The sequence below is a fragment of the Dryobates pubescens genome, chromosome Z (genome assembly GCF_014839835.1).
Source record: "Dryobates pubescens isolate bDryPub1 chromosome Z, bDryPub1.pri, whole genome shotgun sequence".
Taxonomy (NCBI): Eukaryota; Metazoa; Chordata; class Aves; order Piciformes; family Picidae; genus Dryobates; species Dryobates pubescens.
This window is the reverse complement of record NC_071657.1, coordinates 11,040,707-11,067,523: the sequence shown is the minus strand read 5'-3', so window position 1 is coordinate 11,067,523 and position 26,817 is coordinate 11,040,707. Positions and strand designations below refer to the sequence as shown.

Below are 26,817 nucleotides of genomic sequence, written 5' to 3'. Positions count from 1 at the left end.
ACCATGGTATGTTCATCCCTCTGTTATATTCCTCTTCAGTCTTCACTCTTACAGGATGAAAACTGCTAGCCTAGTGAGTCTCCCCTCATAAAGAAGCCAAAAAGGTTATTTCATTTCTTCTTTCTTCTATAGACCACAGGTTCTGCATGCAGAAGAAAATCTATCCCTCCACTCTAACCCAATCATAGAAGTGAAATGAAGTAGGAGAGAAAGAATACTTACTGTGACTGTCAAAATGAAGCCAGCACACACCAAACATACTGGTAAGGCAATCACTACCCAAGCATCAGTTGACAATGGACATTCCCCACAGTCTGCTGGACAGGTGGAGCAGCCTTCTTCTTCCTCACAAACGCCATCTCCACAGACTAATTAGAAAAGAAAATATACATCAGAATATTTTAAGGTAGTTCAATCTATCCACAAAGTTGTAACAAAATTTAAATGCATAGTTCCTGAGATGGGACATCTCAAGAGTACCAGAAAGAATATATTTTGAAGAATCCAGAAATAGCACTCCAGCAGCTGAAAGAATAATCTGAAATGTAAAGGTGATACAGAATATCTCTGATCAACTTGTTAATGACACTGCGGTTGGACTAGATGAGCTTTCGAGGTCCCTTCCAATCCAGACTATTCTATGACTCTATAATTCTATGATTCTGTGATGAGAGCCTTTGTTACATTTTGTGTATGTATCACTTAAATCACTACTTTTCTTTTCATGGTCCATCTATCTTTCTGTGACTTAAAGTTCTTCAAGGTACACATTGTCTTTTGTATTATTTGTACTTAATCCAGCTCTTGAGATACCCAGAAGCTGATGACCCTTCCAAAGCAGCAGCAGAAGATGCTAGTTACTGCAGAATGAAACCTTGCAATCTGTACTTCAAGAATTTATTTTTCTCCATGGTCTTATGAAAACTATCATCAATATCAAACAAAACCCCTGAAGGCCAAAACCCTTCTTCCATGTCTTCGATGGTGTTTCAATTTTACCTCTATGACTAAACTAATATCACACTGTACTACACTCTGAAATCAGCTGAAGGTATTATTCTGTCACTATGTAATGTGGTTTTTTAAAGCCTCAGCAAAATAAAATCCTTTGCTTAATATTAAGTCTTCCCCAGTCCATTTAATTCCAGTATACTGCCAGGAAAGTCTGCCTCAGTGGTGGAGCTGGACTATTTATTAATGTATTTATTGATGAATACTAAGTTTCCTGGAAAACTCTGCTGCAGCTGTCTTGAAATTATTAGCAAAATCGATAGCTAAATACTTCCATCCACACTGTTTTCACCAGAACATTGGGAAATGTATTCTCATCTTTGAGAAGACAAGAGTACTGTGATGATATTTGTGATTTACCCAGTATTTTACTTCAGGTTGTGTGTTTAATTTATTAAATAAAACCCACTGCTATTTATTTACTGTTATTTCTGCTTCCTTGCATGCAGCTCTACTAGAGTGAACAAAAGACTAATGTCTTTGTGAGCAACTGAATTTTAGTGTGAACAAGGGAACCAAGATGGATTCCTACCTTTCCAATATGCCAAGGCTAGTCTGCTCCCCTTCAGATGAAGTGTTCAGACCCACAAAACATACTAATAGGAAGATGATTTTCACGTACCTCTCAACTGCAGAAAAGCCTGAAGCTGTTGGCACAGGTATCTGATTTCATTTATTTGACAAGAGCCACTTCCTACTGTTCTAGATTCATACACAGGTTAGAAACTCAAATAGTTTTTCAGATATTCACTGTTATGTGAAGAAGAATTTTAGGAAGACTTCTTGTTTCTTCAGTGGCAAGGATGAGTAGGAGTCCCTTTTGCACTTAACCGTGCAGGAAAGATAGAAGCACTGAGATTCACAGTCAATAAGCATTTTCCACACATCTTCATTTTATATCATACCTACTGCAGGAAGAACTGTAGTTTTTGCTTCCAGAGCAACTTGCATTCTTCCAACCCTGATGTGTGCGATGAGAGAAGTCACACCCACATGAACTAAAACAACCTGCCAAACAAGTGAACAAAGCACTAGCATCAAAACTTTACTCACATGCATTAAGCTATGATAACAACAATTGTCTAATTAAACTGTCTTGCAAAAAAAAAAAAAAGTGCATTTTTTGCAAATGAGGAAGCACAGGTGTCCTTGACTGAGGCAACAAACAGAAGCAGAAGAGATAACCCCTGTGGGAAAGGCAGGATTGATTCTCCCTGACCCCAACGATGTGTATTCTTTTCACCAGGTGGGGCTATCAGTCTGTGCATTCTGCCATGTTTGCCTCCCTCTTACTTCTGCTCTGTAGAAACCCCCTAATGACCATATTGACCTGCCACACACACCAGTCAATAGTGAAATATATTGTTACTTTAGGTCAAAAAGGACAGACTAGGATGTTCTGTTTCTTTTCACCCCCATTACTTCTACTAACTATCTGAGGAGTAGTGGTGTGAAAAGCCATAGTTTATGCAATAAATATACTGTACCTTGGCAGTCCAGTTTCTTTGACTTATTTTGCCCGCTGTAGACAAAGTGTGAGTAAATATCTGGCCATCGTCTGGGATCCATGGACCACATATTCCTCCTCTGCCCTTTATGAGACATAGAGGTGATGTCAGTAATCATGACACAATCAAAATCCTAGCTCCTCCTCTTTTACTTTCTTAAAATGACATGTAGTCTATAACAATAAATTAAGTGTTATTATATAAAAAAAATCTACTAAATTGTCAAAGCACAAGAAACAACATGATTCTGAGATAAAATAAAAGATAAAATAAGAGAGAAGTAATTATTCCTATGCTGAGTTAAAATGTCACAAATGTTGTTTTTTTAGAGTACAAGAGACAACGTGTGATGCTGAATTTAAACTGAAGTAATTCTGTGAGGCTAATACACTTTTTAAGGATCTGCTGTCTTAGAACCAGAATAATATCCCACTTACGATTTCTAAAGGAGTTTTACTGCAGTTTCACATTTTACATGGCTTTACATACACACACATATATATACGCACATATGTAAAGCTGTATAAAAAGTGTGTGTGTGTGTGTGTGTGTGTGTATACATATATACTCAAAAATGTGAGGAAGGAAGACATCTCTTCTGTGCCTGTTTGCAGATCACTCCTTAGTAAAGCTGTAAACCTCCTAGTAATTGCAACCATAGAGGATTTTGGCTGCCTGAAGATCTTGCATTTTTTGGTTTGTTTGAAAGGAAGGGCTCTGCAGAGGGATTTTGACCAGCTGGACAGATGGGCAGAGTCCAACAGGATGGCATTCAACAAGTCCAAGTGCTGGGTGCTGCACTTTGGCCGCAACAACCCCATGCAGAGCTACAGGCTGGGATCAGAGTGGCTGGAGAGCTGCCAAACAGAAAGGGACCTGGGGGTGCTGATTGACAGCTGCCTAAACATGAGCCAGCAGTGTGTCCAGGTGGCCAAGAAGGCCAATGGCATCCTGGCCTGCATCAAGAATAGTGTGGCCAGCAGGAGCAGGGAAGTCATTGTGCCCCTGTACTCTGCATTGGTTAGGCCACACCTTGAATACTGTGTCCAGTTCTGGGCCCCTCAGTTTAAGAAGGACATCGAGACACTTGAATGTGTCCAGAGAAGGGCAACAAGGCTGCTGAGAGGCCTTGAGCATGAGCCCTGCAAGGAGAGGCTGAGGGAGGTGGGATTGTTTAGCCTGGAGAAGAGGAGGCTCAGGGGAGACCTTCTTGCTGTCTACAACTACCTGAAGGGTGGTTATAGCCAGGTGGAGGTTGGTCTCTTCTCCCAGGCAACCAGCACCAGAACAAGAGGACACAGTCTCAAGCTGCACCAGGGGAAGTTTAGGCTGAAGGTGAGGAGAAAGATCTTTACAGAGAGAGTTGTTAGCCATTGGAATGTGCTGCCCAGAGAGGTGGTAGAGTTGCCGTCCCTGGAAGTGTTCAAGAGGGGATTGATGTGACTACTTGGTGCCATGGTCTAGTAGTCATGAGGTCTGTGGTGACAGGTTGGACTTGATGATCTTTGAGGTCTTTTCCAATCTTGTTGATTCTATGATTCTATGATTAACTCCCTATCCTAGCTCCAGATAACTTCTTCAGGCACATCTTTCAATGCACTCTAAGACACAGACCAAATCAAAAGCAACAGAGTTCACGTTGACCCAGATAAAATGTTTTAAAAGTCATGACACTGAAAAACAAGCCCCCAAACCAATCCCCAACCCAAACTGACCAGAACACACAACAAAACCTCCTCTCAAATAATGGAAAAAGCTTGCTTTGAAGTGGATGTTCAGTTTTATGCAATGATTCTCATGGCCTTCTTGCTGTCTGACAGTCAATCTGCTTAGATTTCTTCAAAGCACAAATAGAAATATTTATACTATTACATGGAAGGCAGACAATGCATATTGCCTACATACTTTCACCTTTTCCACACCTGAGTTCCAGGCAGAACTAACTGTAAAAGAAAGAAACAATGGAGAGGTCACCATCGAGTGTGATCTTGAAGTTTTCTGATATGGTTCTAAGTGAAATTTTTGATGGGATGGGATCCCTCTTTTAAAACAAATTTCTGGCATCAGGTAACCCCCTGGGGATTCAGTAATAAAATAGCTCCTCAAATAGGGACTGCCAAAAAGTAAGCTAGAGATCCAGTGGAGACATTAAACCTCCACTCAGAAGGGTACATAAAATAGCTGCAAGATTTGCAGACTAGGTTTCCTATTACATTACCTTTGATCATGAAGAGTGTGTCAAACTGCCAGGAGGGAGATAACTGCATGGAGGTTGTTATACAGGATAAGGCTTACCTCACAGATTAAAAAAAACCCAAACAAATTAACCAACAGCAGTGTGCCCAGGTGGCCAAGAAGGCCAATGGCATCCTGGCCTGCATTAGGAATAGTGTGGCGAGCAGGAGCAGGGAAGTCATTGTGCCCCTGTACTCTGCATTGGTTAGGCCACACCTTGAGTACTGTGTCCAGTTCTGGGCCCCTCAGTTTAAGAAGGACATCGAGACACTTGAACATGTCCAGAGAAGGGCAACGAGGCTGGGGAGAGGCCTTGAGCACAAGCCCTATGAGGCTGAGGGAGGTGGGATTGTTTAGCCTGGAGAAGAGGAGGCTCAGGGGAGACCTCATTGCTCTCTACAACTACCTGAAGCGGGGTTGTAGACAGGAGGGAGTTGGTCTCTTGTCTCAAGCAACCAGCACCAGAACTAGAGGACACACTCTCAAGCTGCACCAGGGGAAGTTTAGGCTCGAGGTGAGGAGAAAGTTCTTCATGGAGAGAGTTGTTTGCCATTGGAATGTGCTGCCCAGGGAGGTGTTGGAGTCACCATCCCTGGAGGTGTTCAAGAGGGGTTTGGATGTGGCACTTGGTGCCATGGTCTATTCATGAGGTCTGTGGTGACAGGTTGGACTTGATGATCTTTGAGGTCTCTTCCAACCTTGTTGATACTGTGACACTGTGAAACCTGTGCCAAACTGTACTGTTAGAGTAGGAACTTCAAACATTCATTCAGAGGGCCAGGCTCATACAATGAACCAAGAAAACAGGTTAAGAATGGATCCTGCTAACACTGCATGAATAAATTTTGGTTTCCTGTATTGTGTTTCTCTTTCTTTTTTTTTTTTTTTTAACCCCCTGTGATCTAATACAGAAAAAAAATCATTCCATCTCAGGATGTTTGTATACAGGCTTCAGTTTTTGAACTCACAGCCTGTGACACCTCATTCAACTTCAGTAATTCAAGTAAGTCATTCAAGGTCCTTCTGCAGAGACAGTAACACCTCCAACTGACAAGTCAATGTGCTTGCTTTAGAGCTAAATTAACTGTCTGTTTTTCTCTATTGAATGTATAGAGATCTGAGTCAATAATCTCAAAGAGGTGAACCAGGTCACAATAAACATTAGAGCTTCTGAATACTGCCTTGTCAAAAAAACCCCACTGTTTACTTTGCAACCTCAGCATCAATGCAAAAACATTCTGCAGTTGACAAAGCTCTTCACAGAGGTTATAGCAAACTACAGATTTAGTTTACTTGTAATCATAGAAGAACTTAATGCATTAACTTGAATCTGGTCATTATGATGAAGTCTTGCCCAGCAGTAAGAACAGAACACATACTGTACCATTTTACTAACCATGAAGGCCAAAGGACAGGAGTGAATGTTGGCATGGTGGACACAGCAGTTCTCCCCATCTGCATCTTTCCAGCTGGCAGGGCATTCATGCTCCTCACAGAATTCCTTTGCAGCAGTAGCATTGCTAGCCAAGCAGCAAAGACAGAGAGAAACTTTCATGGTCTTTAGCAAAGCCTTTGATGCTGTCTCCCACAGCATTCTCCTTCAGAAACTCAGAGCATAAGGCTTGGATAAGTGCATTGGATTAAAAACTGGCTGAATGGCTCCAAAGAGTGGTAGTGAATGGAGTTAAGTCTGGTTCATGCCCAGTCAATAGTGGTGTCCCCCAGGGTTCAGTACTGGGGCCTGTTGTCTTTAATATCTTTACAGTAATCTGGATGAGGGGATTGAGTGCACCCTCAGTAAATCTGCAGATGACACCAAGATGAGTGGCTGTGCTAATCTGCTAGAAGTTAGAGAGGCTTTGCAGTGGGACCTGGACAGGTTAGACTGATGGGCCAAGGCTAACTGTATGAACAAGGCCAAGTGTCAGGTCCTGCACCTGGGTCACAAGAGCCCCATGGGAAGCTCCAGACTTTGAGACATGTGGTTGGATAGCTGTGACTTGGAGTGGACCTGGGGGTATTATTTGACAGTCAGTTAAATAAGAGTCAGCAGTGCCCAGATGGCCAAGAAAGCCAGTGGCATCCAGGATTGTATTAGAAACACTGTGGGCATCAGGAACAGGGAAGTGATCATCCCTCTGTAATCAGCACTGGTGAGGCCACACCTCAAGGATTATGTTCAGTTCTGGGCCCCTCACTATAGGAATGACATTGAGGTTCTGGAGGGGCAATGAGGCTGGTGAAAGGCCTGGAGCACATGGCCTAGGAGGAGCAGATGGGGTTATTCAATGCAGAGAAGAGGAGGTTGAGGGGAGACCTCATAAAACTACTTGAAAGGAGGTTGAAGCAAGGAGGGGGTCAGCCTCTTCTCCTTAATGTCAAGTGACAGGACTAGAGGAAATAGTTTCAAGATGCACCATGAGGGGTTCAGGCTGGATGCTAGGAAATATTTCTTCACAGAGACAGTTGTCAAACACTGAAATGGTCTGCTCAAGGCAGTGGTGGAGTCGCCATCCCTGGAGGTGTTTAAGTGATGTGTGGATCTGATGCTTAGGGACATGGTTCAGGATTGACCCTAAACTGGGTCAAAGGTTAGACTGGATGATCTTTGAGGTCTTTTCCAACAGGGTGTTTTCTGTGATTCTGTGATATTCATTCCTCATTCCCTGATATTACAGCAAGCACATGAGAACCTGTCCTTTATCCTCCTATAATTAGCAGCAAAACATATGCAGTGAAATACAGTTACACCATTTCTTTCTCTTCTGTGTCTGGTTGAAGTGTTCCTAGAGCAATGGAGATTGCTATCAATTGAACAACAGTCTGCTGCTATGAAGCAGGGACTTTTAGCAGATACTGTGCTGCAAGCAGGTAGCAGTCTCCACTTCTCTCCCCAGACTGATTTCATGACCAGATGGGATTACCTGGTACAGAAGAAGATACCATTACTTTACTTCTGCAATAAGAGCTTTTGTTCTCAGTGAAGAGCAATTGTCAGGATGACTGAGCCAGGCTCTTCTTGATGATGCCCAATGATAGGACAAGGTGCAAAGGGTGCAAGCTGGAGCATAGGAGGTTCCACATAAAGAAAAACATTTTCACTGTGAGGGTGTCAAAACACTGGAATGGGCTGCCCAGAGAGAGTGTGGAGTCTCCTCTGGAGACATTCAGAACACTCCTGGATGTGTTCCTGTGTGACCTAGGTGATCTTGCTCTGGCAGGTCCCTTTCAACCCCTAATGTTCTGTGATTCTGTGAACCATATGAGATACAATTCCTCAAAACAAAATATGAATAGACTGTTCTGCCAACCAAGGTGGGCCTTTCAAAAGTTCATCCCTGAAAGACAAATGTAGCTTTTGGAACTATCACTATGCATGAATTTCAGATAATATAATAAAAATACTTTTCAAAACTGTGCACAAATGATCATAAGCCAACATAAACTTTTATCCATTACAAATGGGTTCCAGGTGATCTTTCAATATGAAAAAAAAATATCTCTGGATAACAGGTTTTACAATCTGAACTTTACAATGTAAACATTCAGACTGGCAGAGAAAAATGTGAGGTTTTCCATGAACATCTGTTACACTAACCAAGGACAGAACAATAAGAAGGGGATTGCAGCTGCAGCCTCTGTCTCAGACATTGCTAAAAAGGGAGGTACAGACGAAAGTGTGAAATCAGGGTGTAATAGCCTTTTACTTGCACGTACAAACATTCGGTATTTAACTTCTGTTCTCTACAGTTACTAGCACAGTCTCTGAACTGATATGTAACCTTTTGTCTGATTTAATTCCCACAGAAATCAAAAGAAGTTCAGCAGTGAGTTCAGTGGATTTAAGGTTGGGCCAGCCTATTTTTCATATGCCTATTGCACATTTGAGACAGGATTAAAACGAGGATAAGGCACAGTTAGTCTGCGACATTTGCATAAATTTCAGTTGTAAATTCCTGCTGTAAAGAAGACAAGAAGTAATCAGATTAACACTGAGACAGCAATGCAGTTAACACGATGACATACGCTATTCTTGATCATGTGTGCAAGCATGCCAGGATGACTACTTGGAGAGCAAAGTCATTGGAGAAAATACCAGGGCAAACAGAGCTATAATAGATCAGATCTCAAGCGATACCAGGAAGTGAGAAGCCCTGGAGTCTGTGTTCCAGGTATCTTACCAAAATTGCACACACATAATTTCTGGATATTCATGACCATGAAGGCATTTTTCTAGGAGCTCATACCTGTGAGAAAGGATTCCATTTTGCACTGCATATTGATAAAAGCTGTCTGAAGCAAAGACCTCATAGGTCACATTGAAGAATTCCCCACTCACAACCTTTTCTGGAGGCCTTTGTACCCATACCATCTCGAGGCCTAGAAAGAACACAATCATATTTGCTATACATTTCTACTTCAGAGACACATACAAATGTAAAACTTTCTCTGCAGTAATTTTAATCTGTTGTTCTGATTGATTTATATGAGCCCAAACTGAGCCCATCCATTTTAGTTGTCGTATAAGTAAACACAAATGCACATTAGTTCAACAGTTTTGAAAGAATCATGCAATTGGAGAAATGTGACCAAAAAATCTGGTCATCTTGTCTAAAGTAATTTTGCTCCCAATATAATGAAGCGCTGCTTGTCCTGATATATTTGCTTTCCTCTTTGATCATTCTTGGTTGCACTCATTGAGATACATCTCATTACAGAAGAAGAATGGACAGCTCTGTCACACATAAAATTCAGTGAAAACCCTTAACCTCTTGAGAAATAATTACATATTTAAGAAATTCTCTTTTGTTTAAAACCATACCGTATCTGTAACAGAGGGCACTGGAAGGAGTACGACTCAGACATCTGATCCATTACAATGCTCTTAATGGGAAAGATAAGGATTTATCCCAGAAACTTCTTGTCTCTTTGGACACCACATTACATTCCCTGAGTCTCTGATAAGAGGTGGGCAAAGTTTTTAATCCATATTCTTAAGCAATATCTTATTGACATCTATAAATATCTGAGTGGTGGGTGTCAAGATGAAGGTGCCAGTCTCTTTCTGGTTGTGCTCAGTTACAGGTCAAAGAACAATGGGTACAAGCTAGAACACAGGAGGTTCCACCTCAACACAGAGACACTTCTGTACAGTGAGGGTGGTGGAGCACTGGAGCAGGCTGCCCAGAGAGGTTGTGGAGTCTCCTTTTCTGGAGGTTTTCAAAACCTGCCTGGATGCGTTCCTGTGTGACCTGCCCTAGTTGATCCTGCTTTGGCAGGGAGGTTGGACTCAATGATCTCTAGAAGTCCCTTCCAACCCCTAACATTCTGTAATTTAGTGATTCTGTGATCATGGGGTTTGTAGTTCAGATTGTGACGTGAGAGGCTTCCTGTTCCAGTTGCTGCTTCTGGTTTCCAGTTTTTGGGTGTTTGTCTCTTCTGCTGGGTGGGCTGCAGGCTTGGGGATGGGTAGAGTTGTTTTATGCCTAGTTTCTGCTGATGCTTCTGCTTTTGCTGTTCTTTTCTATGAAATAGGCTACAGTAATTGTACATAGTATTATTTCCATTAAACTCCTTATCTCAACCCAAAGCTTCCTCTGTTACTTTCCATCCTGATCTTTGAGTGTGGTATTTGCTTGTGAAAGCAGACTGTGTTAAACCAAAACAGCCTATTTCAGTGCCCCAACATGTGGCTTGAATGGGCTGAGATAATGAGAAACAAGGTAAATTGAAGGTGCAGTTAGGGCTTGTTAAAATAATTTCATATACTTGGTGTTTATTCTTTTTTAGTATGTTCAGCATGTTGATGCATTTGCTTTCTGGGGATGTCTGGGGGCCAGCCCTGGTTATGTTACATACAAAAACTTTATCTGTTTGTATTGTATGTGCTCTCTCTGGTGGTGCTTATCACCTCAGGATTAGAGCTATCATGTGGTTGTAATGGTTGCAGAGCTGCAGGCTGGGGTCAGAGTGGCTGGAGAGCTGCCAAACAGAGAGGGACCTGGGGTACTGATTGACAGCTGCCTAAACATGAGCCAGCAGTGTGCCCAGGTGGCCAAGAGGGCCAATGGCATCCTGGCCTGCATCAGGAATAGTGTGGCCAGCAGGAGCAAGGAAATCATTGTGCTCCTGTACTCTGTACTGGTTAGGCCGCACCTTGAGTACTGTGTCCAGTTCTGGGCCCCTCAGTTTAAGAAGGACATCGAGACACTTGAATGTGTCCAGAGAAGGGCAACAAGGCTGGGGAGAGGCCTTGAGCACAAGCCCTATGAGGAGAGGCTGAGGGAGGTGGGATTGTTTACCCTGGAGAAGAGGAGGTTCAGGGGAGACCTTATTGCTGTCTACAACTACCTGAAGTGTGGTTGCAGCCAGGAGGGAGTTGGTCTCTTGTCTCAAGCAACCAGCACCAGAACTAGAGGACACACTCTCAAGCTGCACCAGGGGAAGTTTAGGCTCGAGGTGAGGAGAAAGTTCTTCATGGAGAGAGTTGTTTGCCATTGGAATGGGCTGCCCAGGGAGGTGTTGGAGTCACCATCCCTGGAGGTGTTCAAGAGGGGTTTGGACGTGGCACTTGGTGCCATGGTCTAGTCATGAGGTCTGTGGTGACAGGTTGGACTTGGTGATCTTTGAGGTCTCTTCCAACCTTGGTGATACTGTGATACTGTGATACTGTTATTGTCACCTGGTTACTTCACTAGCCACTTGGTTTAGATGTTATTTCACCCAAATGATGGGCCAGGTCTTGTCCAGTGTTATGCAGGTCTTCCCAAGAATACCATCTGGGGATCTGCCTTGAGACTGGATAATGATGAGTGGCAGGATGCATGGGAAAGTATGGGTAAGGCCCTAGGACAGTGGTCACCTCTAATTTCTTGGAATGTCACCTGTGAAAAAGTGAAAAATCCTGAACAAACTGGTAAAATATTTAGGAAAAGTCTAGAGTCAGCCTGGAAGTTCCCAAGAGACAGAAATCACTGTGATATGTTGGGGCCTGGCCCACGCCTCTCCAGCCCTTCTCATCAAAGCACTCAGGGGCAAAAGAAAGTCTCTGGATGTACAGGCAGGCCAACAAGCACTCAGCCCCCAACATAAGGCATGGCAGCTGCACCAGAAAACCATCCTGTACCAGTATCAGTCACCCCTGTACAGAAAAAGAAATATACAAGGAAAGCAGCTCCTCTGACAAAAGGATGAAGATGAATCAGGGTCATTATAGGAACAAGAGGAAGAACCAGAAGTAGCTGCTTGGTCTTTAACTCTGGTCTTGAAAGATGGCCAAGTACAAATAGTGGAAGAAATGAGTATCAGGCCCCAGCAATGTGAGGCAAGTCTCTCTTCCTCAGTCCATGCCTATGTTTCAGCTGTGAAGAAACTGTTCTGAGAGGTCCATAAATCAAAAAAGAACCCATTCTATTCCCCATCAATTTGGTCCTTTTTTTCAGGCACGAGGAGCAGGTGCTTCCCTGCCCGAGAGAATCTGGGAGGTACACATCATGGCATACTCTGTGGCTTTACTTACATGACCATGGGGAGGACATGAGGAAGTGGGATGGAATATCCTCTTCAGTCCTAGCTGTACAAATCTGTGAATTACAAGGAAATTCTCCCTGGAAGAATGCTGCCTGAGTTTCAAGTGGAAAATTGCCCCGTAGAGCAGAAGGACTGATACTGCTTCTGATCCTCCTGAAGGGACTCCCAAAGCATCTTCACAAGAAACAAATGATTCCAGATAGAATTAGAAGGGCCCTGACTCCAACCAGATGGAGGAGAGAGACAGTTTTGTTTATTAGACTCTATGGATTTCATGGCTTGGCAAGTTGAACGCATAAGCGTATCAAGCGTTAGTAGATACAGGTTCACAGTGCACTCTGATGCCATCAAACTAGGGGGGGGTGTGAAACCCATCTGTGTTTCTGATGTGACAGCAGTATCCCAACAGAAGAAAGAGGAAGCAGAGCAGCAGATTGCAAGCTACAGTTTGCTTTTCTCTTGGAGGGGTGAAGGAGTCACTGGAATCAATTGCCCCAGAGGTGGAAACACAGCCCCACCACTGGTCAGGGACTGACCCAGACTGTACTGGAATAGGGTAGAGCCACAAAGCATCTACAATAACAAGTCTGTTGTGTACCACAAGGTGATATCAGTTTGAGTGAGAATGGACAGTGAATGATATGTGATATATGTTGCATGATGTTAATTGCTGCTGGGCATGACATAGATAGTATACAATACAGGATGGAGAATGTCATGGGTTTAGCCAGTTGAATCTGCTGACCATGACAGCTTTACTATGACGTGTTGGCTGGAGCAAAGTATTATGGGGCTTGTAGTTTGAATTGTAACATGACATGCTTCCTGTTTTCAATTTCTGCTTCTGATTTCTGGTTTTGGGCTTTTGGCCTCTTCTGCTGGGCAGGCTGTGAGCTACTGAGGTTGAGGGGGTCATTTTATTGCTGGCTTCTGCTGTTGCTCCTGCTTTTGTTGTACTTCTCTGTGAAATAATCTAATACATTGGATAATTTCCATTAAACTTCTTATCTCAACCCAGAGCTTCTTGTGTTACTTTCCCTCCCAATCTTTGTGTGGGTCACTTGCTTGTGAAAGCAGGCTGGGCGAAACCAGAACCTCCAGAAAATTTAAATCCCTTCTGCAGGGGATGGGTAAACCTCCCCTTGAAGAAGCCCTCACTTTTGTTGTTGTAATTCTTCAATTATAAAATCTATTTATTACTCCAGCGTTGTTTATGCAACTGTTTTCTTCATTTGTATGGTTAGTGGAGCTGTGAATTTTTACTCTAAATATAATTAATTTGCATATATATACATAAGCAAACTTTAAAACAACCTCTTGATTTCCCATTTACCTTGAAAAGTAAACACTCTATATAAATGCTAACACTATGAGCAAAACTACAAGACAAAGTGTTGGTTTTTTTAATAAAAACAAAGGCTAGTGTGATTTGCACTAAAAGGTAAGAGAGAGCTGAGTTTCAGAGAATGTGTAAGAATGAAGGCAAAAGGTCAGCATAAATTTCAGTTAAATTACTTTCTACTTTCCTTTAAAGGTCTCACAAAATAAACAGAACTCCTCTTTCAGTGACAGATTCTCCTACATCTAAATGCTTTGTAGATATTTTGTCAAATTCACTGCAATGAGACCGAAAGATATGCCTCTTGCTTTGCTTTTAGCAATGCCCAGAAGATGACAAGGGAAAAAATACAAAGGTAGAGTAGAGGTTGGAGTTAATTCTAAAATTGGTTGTGAAGGGTATAATACTAAGCAATGTTTCCCTTACACTCAGTTCACAATTTGATTATTAGTAAGAACAACTTTAAACAAGTCATCTCTTTTGATGAGTAGTTGTTTCAACACTAAAGCAATAGTGAATTCATACAGGCTTACTTGGCAATCACCTGCATAGTCTTTGAATCTCACTGTTCCAATGGAGCTCTCAAAAACATCTAACTGTAATATTGAGCTCAGAGCATGACACAGCAGTATATTTCCTGGAGTGTTTTCTCAGTATTAAGTTTTCCAGGTGTTCTTGTTTTGTTTCTGAAAAGCCTATTGAAACACACTGTCTCTGGTCTAGTCTTCTAAAGCATAAACAAAAGTGTTCCTTTTTGACAGTTATTTATCAGTTACAGAGCCACAAAATCACAGAACTGTTGAAATTAAAGGCACCTCTGGAAATCATTTCATCCAACCCTGCGTTACTCAAGGTAGGGTCATCTAAAGCGGGTTGCTCCTGATTTTGTTTAGGTGAGTTTTGAAAATCTCCAAGGATAGAGAAACCAGGAACCTGTTCTACTGTTTGATCACTCTTTCAGTATAAAAGATTTTTCTTGTATTTAAATTGAATTTCCCATATTTTGGTTGCTCTTTACTTATTTTTTAATCTCAACCAATCACTTCCAACACACACACACACAAAATTCTATTTTATATTAACTCATCATGTAAATTAATTTCTGAAGCTGACAGGAATAAATGGTTAAAGATATCAGTTTTTCTTAAATGCTCATGGAAAACAGTTCTGAGCAGAGTGGAAAGGCATGACATGAAGAATAGGTGATTACTTGCTTACTTGCTGGAGGGTTTGTTCTTTTCAAAATAATAACTATTGGACAAATAATTGCTTTGCAGTACCTTTTGGATATTTTATCTTACTTATTCTCTACTAAGAGATGTTACTACTGATTCAGATACTTTCCACCTTGCATAATAGTTGTCATGAGCTAGACACTATTCTGAGTACTTTGGTTTTGGGTTTTCAACTAATGGTCTTTCTTGAACAGCTTTAGGAATCACTCACTCACCTCCACAATCCAGCATGTTGTACTCATCTGGTTTTTCCAGGGGCCAACAGTCATAGTCTTTGTTATCTAAATCATGCCACCCCTCCACTAATATGACCTGAAGCAAAAAATGACATCTTCTTAGGGGTATGCAAATTTGATCACTGTATTATTTTGATCTATCTAGAAATTACCCATAGAATAATAGAAGTACTTAAGTAAATTTTCTCTTGCAGGAAGTTTTAGTTACAAAAAGCAGGTGGTTCTAGGGTCATAAGTAGAGAGACATTTGATTTAAATTTTTTTGTTGTTGTTTGCTTTTACAGTAGCTTTCCCCCTGCTCTACACAGTCTATTTCCTTTTAATCTTTTACACTGGAAGTGTTTGAATGAGTCATTTTGGTTATACCTTTACTAACACAACTGGTAATCATATAGACACTAAATTACATATTTATAGATAATATTAAGATTGCATAAGCCTATTACAGGTAGAATACAGCATCATAATAGCATACAGAGTGAAATTCAGCAATAGCAGAATATACATTAGACCTGTACATACTTTATACATTGCAATAGCTATATTATGTATTAAAATACATGCTATAGGGTATATCTGAATGGAACAGAATATGTTATAATAATGCATCCTGACCTTACTCCACTCCTGGTAAAAGATAATTCTTTCTGCTAGTATAATTTGCTATTATTTTTTCCCTATATATTATTGGAGGATAATTGATAATTGTCTGCTGGGTCATACAATTATGTATCACAGTATTAATGGAATAAAATAGAATTATTCTGCTGCTTTTTATAATATATTCTTCTGTTACCCCTTGTTTTCTCCATTGCTAAATAACATCCAACAATTTCCTGGTATAAATTGCAGTCTTACTGCAATAAGCCATACATGGTTCTTTCCACATGCCCAGACTGCAAGAACACACTCTAGTAAGCAGATCTTTGTAGTTTACCTACCAATAAACTCAGGAGGCTTCGGAGCCCTAAGGCTGGTATTTTGATAGCTCTCATGCTCCCTAACGTGCACCCAGTTCACCAACTGTCGGGGCTGCTTCTGATGTTGCTGTTGCTACTGAATTAGATGCCCTTGCCTAAGAAGGGTGGTTGCTAGGCAAGCTGATCCTGGCAACTCCAGCTGCTGCAGCTATTCTGCCTCCTCCTTCCCTCTTCTTCCCTACCCCATTTCTCAGTGCAGGGTGGAAGCACCCCTCTGCACCTCTGTTGAACCTCTCTGAAAAAACATGACTTGTCTTGGGGTCAGCCTGACTCTCTGACCATTGATGTCTCTACCTCTGCCAGCTTAAAGTTGGAAAAGCAACAGGAGACATTAATTTCATTGCCTTGTTAAACTTGAGCAGCATCTGACCCTCTTGCAGATGAATCAACATTGTGGAAATAAACACAGAGGTATAGCTGGACCTGAGGAGGAAAGATGTGCAAACTCCAGGGCAAGAAAAGGTCACCTGTGTAAGATAAACTTAAAACTAGAAGTTGGACCAGGTGATCTCCTGAGGTTCCTTCTAACCTGAATTTTATTAGACCCTAAGACTTCAATTTCTTAGTCTTTGGAGGTATCGGATAGCTTCTATATGAGAAGAGTCCTGCTACACACACAAGTGAAACAGATGCCTGCCTAGCCACTCTGATATGATGAAGACAGTAAAAGTTGACTATTTGCTGCAATTACTGCCAATGTGGAACTTTAACTCTCCTGAATTTTCTCTGTGTTTTCTCTGGAATTCTCCTTCAGCTCAAGATGAGATTAAGAATCTTAGTCCAAATGCTTGGACTTCAGTATTTATTGCATTAGAATTGCATGGAAAAAAAAAAGCAATGAGTGAGTAGTTCATCTTGAAGGGGGTTGTAGTTCAGTCAAGAAAAAAAAAAAAAGGGTTTAGATTCACTCCCTAAAAGAGATTTACATCACCTAATGAAAACATCTTTGGCTGGCATTGTATGTTTTTAGTGAAATCCTAAACCTCATAGTAGAGAAAAAAAAGACTGCATTTTCTTTGGCTAAAATTATCAGCTTAAAAGAACTCCACATATATTAACACCTTGGAGAAGTTTTACTGGTGATTTGGTTTAGGTTATCTTGTGCTTAATGAAGAATTTGCTGGCAGGAAAGATGAGGATTATGAGTTGTTAGACCCTACAGCAGGCAAAAGATTAACAGATGGATTCTGTTGTCTTCAGTAGGACTGCCAAACATTCACAACATTAATATCATGATTCAAGGACTGTAAATATCCCACATTACCTTGATAGGTAGTTGTCCATCTCCAAGTTTAGAATTCCTGGAGAATGGCCAGGTACAAGAAGCTGGTCTGGGAATACTGAGTTAAAGATGGATGGGTGATTTAACAATCCATTCCAGCTATTTGAGAAGCACATTACCACCTCTGCATTCAAACACTGGAAATTTTTAAAAAGAAAACCACTGAGGACTATTTTGCAACATAAATACATGAAGCTTGGTAAAAAGAAAGGATTGACAGCTTAGTGAGTAATGCATTCTTCAGGTCTATCTAAACTTCTTCTAAATAAAGGAAATCAGAAACAGACTTGAATAAAGTGAGACGGTAATTTCAAACCTAATAATCTTTGGTTTATATTTGCTCCTTTGTCTATCTGAAAGTTACATGCAGTTACATAACTTGCATTAACATCTTAACATTGCATCATACCATGAGTGAGTTTATTAACACAGTCAGACTCAGACTAGCATAAATTAACTGCGCACTGCTAGTTGACTGGCTTAGTACAATGAAATAATTTGACTGATTGGAATGAACTTCATCAAATAAAGTTTACATTTACAGATTAATTTCTGGTCTCTTAAGCCACAGTGTTTTAATTTAATTTGTTAACTCAATAATTACTTCTGCAACCAAACAGAGGGAAAATAAAAATGTTTCAAAGTTAAAACATGCCTTTATATTGCTGTCTTGATAATAATCTCAGAACTAAGTATTTTAGGAAAGCAATTTCCAGCAATATAAAGAAACAAAAATTACTGTGATGAAATCTTCAAATATAATTGAAAATAAAGATATCCTCAAATATCCATATATATATATATATATACACTTATATATATATATAAAAATCACTACCAGGCTATAGTTGAACTTTCAAAATTATGGAACTCCAGAGATAGCACTTATCAGACTGTGCTGTTTTCAAAATCAGTAGTTAATACTTGAAACAGAAAACTCCCCTACACAGAGAATTCTCATCCTGCACATGGCTTGGCATCGTGCTACAGCTCTTCGGGTTCCTAGCATCTAAAGAGATGAAAGTTTCTCTATGCTACACCCATTTTATAGTGTTAGCTTTAACGAAAAGCATTGTAAAGGACCGAGTCCGAGTGTCTTTCTTACTGACGATAACGGATCAGCAAAGCTTCGAATTGTCACTGCATTTGAAGGGGATGTGAACACGGTCAGAGCGGTGGCCACTTCCCTCTAGTGGTTTGATTGCAGAACAGCGGCCTGAAGATTCTTTTGTTTCAGACAGTCTCCCTTTGATGCGCAGGCTGCCACGAATGGAGTATTTAGGAACAAGGTAACAGAGATACTGCCTCACCTCAAGTTCTCACCTAAGAGTTTGGTGGCAGCAGCCGGTGACCTTCCGCTCAGCTCCCTCCCCTGTGATCCAGGAGGAAGTAGTTAGAGACCTGATCAGCCACTTGGATCCCCACAAGTCCATGGGACTGGATGGGATCCATCCTAGGGTGCTGCGAGAGCTGGCAGATGAGCTGGCCAAGCTGGTCTCCATCATTTTCCAACAGTCCTGCCTCACTGGAGAGGTCCCAGATGACTGGAAGCTGGCCAATGTGATCCCCATCCACAAGAAGGGCCAGATTGAGGAACCAAGGAATTACAGGCCTGTCAGCCTGACCTCAGTGCCAGGGAAAATTATCGAACAGGTCATCTTGGATGCAACCACACAGCACTTACAGGATGGCCAGAGGATCAGGCCCAGCCAACATGGATTTAGGAAGGGCAGATCTTGCCTGACCAACCTGATCTCCTTCTATGATCAGGTGACTGCCTGGTAGATGTGGGGCAAGCTGTGGATGTAGTCTACCTGGACTTCAGCAAGGCCTTTGATACCATCCCCCACAGCAAACTCCTGGCCAAGCTGTCAGCTCATGGCTTGGACAGGAGCACACTGTGCTGGGTTAGGAACTGGCTGGAGGGCTGAGCCCAGAGAGTGGTGGTGAATGGTGCCACATCCAGCTGGCGGCCAGTCACTAGTGGTTGCCCCAGGGATCAGTGCTGGGCCCCATCCTATTCAATATCTTTATCGATGATCTGGATGAGGGGATTGAGTCCATCATCAGTAAGTTTGCAGATGACAGCAAGCTGGGGGCAGGAGTTGATCTGTTAGAATGTAGGAGAGCTCTGTAGAGGGAACCTGACAGGCTGGACAGATGGGCAGAGTCCAACAGCATGAGATAGAACAAATCTAAGTGCTGGGTTCTACACATTGGCCACAGCAACCCCATGCAGTGCTACAGGCTGGGGTCAGAGTGGCTGGAGAGGAGCCAGGCAGAAAGTGCACTGTGGGTACTGGTTGATAGTAGGAGGAACATGAGCCAGCAGTGTGCCCAGGTGGCCAAGAAGTCCAATGGCATCCTGGCCTGTATCAGGAACAGTGTGGCCAGCAGGAGCAGGGAAGTCATTCTGCCCCTGTACACTGCACTGGTTAGGCTGCACCTTGGGTCCTGTGTCCAATTCTGGGCCCCTCAGTTTAGGAAAGTATTCAGTATTCAGTATCACTAAGGTTGGAAGAGACCTCAAAGATCATCGAGTCCAACCTGTCACCACAGACCTCATGACTAGAGTAGGGAGGACACTAGTGCCCACTGCAGGCTTGAACTCACGACCTTCCCCATTAAAGGTCTTATGTGCTACCAACTGAGCCACACCACTCCCCCAAAAAAAGATGTTGACTTGTTGGAATGAGTCCAGAGAAAAGCAATAAAGCCGTTGAGGGGCTTGGAGCACAAGCCCTATGAGGAGAGGCTGAGGGAGCTGGGGTTGCTTAGCCTAGAGAAGAGGAGGCTCAGATGAGACCTTCTTGCTGTCTACAACTACCTGAAGGGAGGTTGTAGCCAGGTGGGGGTTGGTCTCTTCTCCCAGGCAACCAGCACCAGAACAAGAGGACACAGTCTCAAGCTGCACCAGGGGAGTTTTAGGCTGGATGTTAGGAAGAAATTCTTCACAGAGAGAGTGATTGCCCATTGGAATGGGCTGCCTGGGGAGGTGGTTGAGTCACCACAACTGGAGGTGTCTAGGAAGAGACTGAATGAGGCACTTGGTGCCATGGTTTAGTTGATTAGATGGTGTTGGGTGATGGGTTGGACTTGATGATCTCAAAGGTCTTTTCCAACCTGGTTGATTCTATTCTATTCTATTCTATTCTAGTCTAGTCTAGTCTAGTCTAGTCTAGTCTAGTCTAGTCTAGTCTAGTCTATTCTATACCAAACAGTGGAATGATGCTCTGGACAGCACCCAAAAACTCCCAGGAACATGGCCAAGACATTGCAGCACAGCAAATGATCACACCTCCACTGGTCATCATAACTAATTGGTTACACATTTTTAGCCCACAGAAAGTGCTCTGCTGTGATGCAGCCCTACAGCCAAACAATGTTGAGCTTGTCTTGTAACTCCACATGGAAACAAACAAGCATATGTGGCCTTACAACTGAACTTCTACTCTGCTCTCCCTCTGGTGCTGGTCCTCCAAACCTTCTGCTGCACAGGAGTTGAACCTGACAATTAGATCAAAAGTCTGATTAGTTTCAACTGACTCAGTGTTTTTTCTTCCCACTCTTGGTCTTTTTTATCTGTTCCAGGTGCAAACTCTTACTCAAGTAACAAACATCCTTGTGGTTCAATGTTCAGGTTCAGACATCAGCTGAGTCTGCATTAGCAAGACAGACCTCCAGAATTCTTAGCCTTTTAATTAAAAGACAAAACATTGACATAATTTTTGTGGTAGGTCAGTAGCTTCAGAGGTAGTGAGTGCCCTTGATTTGCTGAGAGTGCTGGACAAGGAACAGGTGTGGGTCTAGCAAAGTGCTGGAGAGCTGTAGCAAGCTCTTGAGCATTGCACACACATCATACCTTCACTTTGTAGTATCTATTTCTCTCACACACTCTTCCAAATATGGAAACTTTGAGAGAATTCCAGAGAAAGAGGCCTTAGGTTAAAAGAATGACAATCATAAAATAAAAAAGAAGTAGTGACATATTTGTTACTAAAGATCTGAAAGGTTAATGTTAGATGATTAATCTTTGATGACAGTTTAACTCAATTGCAGCAGAAGGAGCAAACAGAGGAACAGTGCTGGGAGGCAGAATGAAAGCATGACAGATCAGAGAAAGATTTTGTAAAAGGTTAATTAGGGACATTGAAAACTAGGGCTAAAACCTGTTTGTTTTGTTTGGTTTGGTTTTTTTTCAACTACCACCTATGATGTTACATGTACCTCACAAATGCACAGAAACCTAAAAAATGCAAATAGTATTCAATGGTATGGTGGCAGGCAGTCTTGACTGGACTATCAAGATACTGGGAATGCTGGATAAATTTATGCTCCCAAAGATGCATTCCTAAGATCCACTCTAATTCATGGGATATCACAGGAAGGCTTGTTCTTTGCTGCACTTTGAGCTTGATCCACAGCACTAAAGAAGGTTACTTTTTTAATGACTTTCAAAAACATTTGAGAAAACATCAACATTTGAAACATGACACATCATATATAGTCCCTGCAGGCTGTATGGAGATTATCATTTGGGAAACATTCCAGACTTGGAGAAGAAATATTTCTCTTTAAGAATATGCACTATTATCTGTTTAGAGGATTTATCAGCACACAAGCTGTTGTAGAAAGAAAACAACATTCCAGAATTTTCATCATGTAAAGCAATCTGTATTTTTTTGGTCTTCTAAAGAGAAGGTGGAAAGAAAGAAGAATCTGCAGTTTTACAAGGAGAATACTAACAACTAGAAAACTATCAGGTAATAGAGATGATTTCTCTGTCTGAAAATGCTGTTGGTCAAATGTATGACTGAAAGCCTCTAAGGAAAACCAAACTCATAGTTCTCAGAGAAGCCAACAGGAGCTTCAGTTGCAATGTGATCCAGGCTAACCTTTTAAAAAATCCTAGTACACAACTTAAAAGAGATTTCATCAAGGTATTTGATTGAACAAATCTCGGGGCTTCCACCCTGGAGAAGAGGAGGCTCAGGGGAGACCTTAGTGCTGTCTACAACTACCTGAAGGGTGGTTGTAGCCAGGAGGGAGTTGGTCACTTCTCTCAAACAACCAGCACCAGAACAAGAGGACACAGTCTCAAGCTGCACCAGGGGAAGTTCAGGCTCGAGGTGAGGAGAAAGTTTTTCACTGAGAGAGTCATTCGCCATTGGAATGTGCTGCCCAGGGAGGTGGTGGAGTCACCATCCCTGGAGATGTTAAAGAGGGGATTGGACGTGGCACTTGGTGCCATGGTTTAGTCATGGGGTCTGTGGTGACAGGTTGCAATTGATGATCTTTGAGGTCTCTTCCAACCTTGGTGATTCTGTGTGATTCTGTAATTACTATAACGCAGCATGTCAATACTGTAGTTGTTCAAAGAGTATTCAGCATTCAGTGGGACTGAATTTCAGTTTGATAGGATAACTGTCTGAGAGGCTTAAGAAGAGTTAGTCTTACAGCACAGAATAATTTGAGTTTTTTCTTTTGGAAAAAAAAAAAAAGAGCAGAACATCACTGATGTTCTGAAATGTCTCTCATCTTTCTGTCTACCCACACAGGCAGAAATGTTACAGATATTTGAAATGCTTAAGAACAGCAAACTTGGCTGCTCTTAAGATCTGCTGTGGAGGATCTGAGTGTCAGTGACAAATGGCAGCTGAGGGACATTTCTGTTCTTTCCTGCATTATACTCCTAGGATCCACTGGTCACTCCACGACTTGTAGTGCCATCAATGAAAACCTTGAAGTGTTTTTCTTCTCCTCCTCACTTCTCACTGCATGACTCATTTTCAGAATTATTGAATTACTTTCTGCCCATACTTTTAAGCACATTAACACTACACATTTATTGACAGGGCACACACCTCTTCTCTCCCTGAAAAAGACACTCTCTTGAGCCACAATTGCTTTGACATTGCTAGGATCTCATGTGATCAGGAACTCTTAATAGACACTGAGACAGAGGGTATTTGTAATTGAAGGATCATTTAATCCTTTTGGATCATCACTTTGGAAGAGCCTAAAAACGAAGCAGAGGTCCAAAATATTTCCTTTCCTCAAGTCATGACTATTGTGACTATATGTTGTGACTATATATTGTGTCCAGTTCTGGGCCCCTCAGTTTAGGAAGGATGTTGTCTTGCTGGAACGAGTCCAGAGAAGAGCAACAAAGTTGGTGAGGGGTTTGGAACACAAGCCCTACGAGGAGAGGCTGAGGGAGCTGGGGTTGCTTAGCCTGGAGAAGAGGAGACTCAGGGGTGACCTTATTACTCTCTACAACTACCTGAAGGGAGGTTGTAGACAGACGGATGTTGGTCTCTTCTCCCAGGCAGCCAGTACCAGAACAAGAGGACACAGTCTCAGGCTGCACCAGGGGAGGTTCAGGCTAGATGTTAGGAAAAAGTTCTATACAGAAAGAGTGATTGCCCATTGGAATGGGCTGCCTGGGGAGGTGGTGGAGTCGCCATCACTGGAGGTTTTCAGGAGGAGACTTGATGGGGTGCTTGGTGCCGTGGGTTAGTTGTTTGGATGGTGTTTGATTGGTTGATGGGTTGGACGCGGTGATCTTGAAGGTCTCTTCCAACCTGGTTTATTCTGTGTATTCTATGTATTCTATGTATTTCTGCATATGTCAGGCTAGAGAGATCTTTGTCTAACCTGTTTTCAATGGTCTTCAGTAGCAGGCTCTCTATCCCTTCCTTGCTGATGTGGTCTAATGCTTCATTACCCTTCCTTGTTAGAAAGTTTTCTTTATGTCTCCACCTGCTTTTTTTTCTTCCTATAATTTCATCACAGCACTTATCCTAACTACACAGAACTTATTCTGTATGCTCTTTATGTGCTTGAAATCAATTCTGGCTTCTGCCAGTTAACTACATATCAAAATACCTAATACAAATGGGTTCTCATATTTCTTCACAGGAAAAAAAGGGATTATCTGATTTTCAGCAGTATAATACAGGAATAAAGAATGATTAAGGAAAATTACTAAGTCTGTGCAGAACAGATATTTCAGCAGTAGGAATGAATGCTTTCTCCTTGTATCTTTTGATGCAAACCAATGATCCTAAATAAAGCCCAGGATCATAATTATGAGACTACTCTCATATTGCAATTAAAATAAATGTCACATTTCCAGAAAGAACTGAAAACTAGTCTTTGTTTAACATCCCAGCCTTTCTGCTGATAGAGTCTTTGTCTCAAGCAGCTTTTAAAATCTGTGCCTCAAGTGAAGCAAACTTGGTAAATGTCCAGTTGGCAAAATGCCACTTTGTAGACAGTTTTGTGACTGACTAGTTGTCAGAACTAGTCGAGTGGGAGAAGCTGAGGATTTTCACATGCTACTGAACCTGAAAATATTTCACTGCCATTCAGGATTCTCCGGTCCTTTGAGTACATTACTTTCTCTGCTGAAGTCAGACATGCTTTCATTCTGTCAGAAAACACTGGGGAGCCAACAGCTTTTTTTGTTGTCAGGTTTAGCACTCAGAGATCACTCTACCATTTGCACTGTAGATTTGACACAAGGAACAGAGTTTCAGCTAGGGACAGAAAGTTGGAGATAGAAAACTGGTTTGAAACTCACATACCTGCTGTGGCCTGATGTAATAAGGTATCCTTCTGTAGCTACATGCAACTACCATCTGGTTTAGGGCTCAGGCTCACTTAAACTGAAATCCCAGGCACATGTCTTCACTTTTTCCAGTGATATGCTTGTCCCGGAATGAAGAACTTGAGAATGAGCTGCAAGAAGAAAAATAGACATACTAAGTCAGTACTTATAAAGATGATTTTTATTTTCTGTTGTTTCACTCTTGTATTGCCTAGGGCTACTAGCTGATTAGCTTTTTCTCTTGTCTTTTAATATCTATCTCCTTTCATAGAGCACATTCCAGTGTGCTATCCTTAATGGTTTCTAGAGTAGTCTGGTTAACAAGCATGGGGTTTCAGTATGATTCTGCTACAAAGCATTTAATTTCTCTGCTCTGACACATATTAATTAGGAATCAAGCTGTGGCTTCTCATCTCATACTTCCCCCAGACCCTTATAATTTGATTCCTAGAGTTTTAAACTTTAAACAAAAGCAGAAGAAAAGTGCAACCAGAGGCCTAATGAACACTGAATTTAAACCCTGATGGTTTACTGCCACTTCTTGGAAAAATGTCCTCTATTCTTTATGTAAACTAAGTGTACAGTGAGTCATAAAAGGAAACACAGGCTATCAGCGCCCTGACCATACCCTTCTCTCCTGGAATTTATGATGCCTCATCTCACAGCAGAGGCTCTATGTCTTTCTCTTAGGAGCTACATTTAGGCTGGGCTTTCACACTTACTTTGTTGCCAGAGCTACGTTGCACCTATGCCCATACCCAGTCAGGCACCCTGTTGATTTCAGTTCTTACCACAACACATGGGTTTGACTTCCTGCCTTGACCTCAGACTTGCCTTATCAACATGGACAAATCCATAACCCTCCACTTTTGTCTGATCCAGTTTGCTGTCTCCAGACCTGCCACGCTTGTCCTCTTCAGGCACTGAAGACCTGGGGTCTGTTTGAGGTGATACCATTCGGCCAGCCTTGTTGTCACCCTGGATCTTCCTTCGTTGTGGACTACTTTGCCCTTGCTGCTTGCTGACAAGGACACCTCACTGGTAATGCTGCAGTTAAAAAAAAAAAAAAAAAAGAATTAAAAAAAGCTGTAAATATGCAATAAACCAAAATTCTACCCATAAGTGAAAATGTAAATGCTTTGCACAAACTCCCATACAGATACCTCTCTACAGCACCTTTTGCTAAACCGTTTCCAAGTACAAGTCTGGATTATTTTAAAGGACTTACCCTACAAACAGAAAAATATTTTTCCTATTAAGCAGGTAATTATCAGGACAGAATTCTATGCATAACTAACTTCAAACACAGACACTATCACTATCTCGGGATTTTATTGCTGTTTTTAAATGAACAGTGATTTGCTTTGATTTCCAGACACAGTCCTCCTTCAAAATACCTGCCTCAGAATGGCTGTAGTTTTAGAAATTTTTGTACAGTTCCTGCAGGGACTTTAGTTTCTTAAGAATGGTAGCTTTTTGTTAAGGCTTGACCACTACCAATTGTTGCATTGGTTCATAATATCACTCTTCCTGCAGTCATAAAAAGACTAGGCATGTCCTCTCTTCATGCCCCAAGCACTTATTCCATTAATAGGACCTATATTTTAATTTGTATGTATTTTGTTATTTGTACTTCAGTGGCAGGAAAAAAATCATGGTATTTGTTATATCCCGTGAGCCTTTGTTATATCCCATGTAAACTCCATAAGCAGCTTCATAGACGATGTGAAAGTTTAGAGATACAAGCTATTCACTTGGGAGAATAACACACAAAATCCTTATCCCTCCAAGCATGAAATAGGTCAAATTTCCTACCGCCATCAGATAACAGGAGATGAAAGAGCCAGGC

General features: G+C 41.7%; 1 protein-coding gene across 1 annotated transcript in view; it reads right to left on the bottom strand.

Annotated features, from left to right (window-relative positions):
• Positions 1 to 25,925, bottom strand: part of LOC104301730 (atrial natriuretic peptide receptor 2) — a 57,225-nt gene extending 31,300 nt beyond the window's left edge. Inside the window, 7 exon segments of the mRNA XM_054178976.1 lie at positions 223 to 368; positions 1,917 to 2,019; positions 2,499 to 2,603; positions 6,151 to 6,274; positions 9,002 to 9,134; positions 15,074 to 15,170; positions 25,803 to 25,925. Coding sequence (XP_054034951.1) covers positions 223 to 368; positions 1,917 to 2,019; positions 2,499 to 2,603; positions 6,151 to 6,274; positions 9,002 to 9,134; positions 15,074 to 15,170; positions 25,803 to 25,925 — 831 coding nt within the window.
• Positions 25,926 to 26,817: the final 892 nt, after the last annotated feature.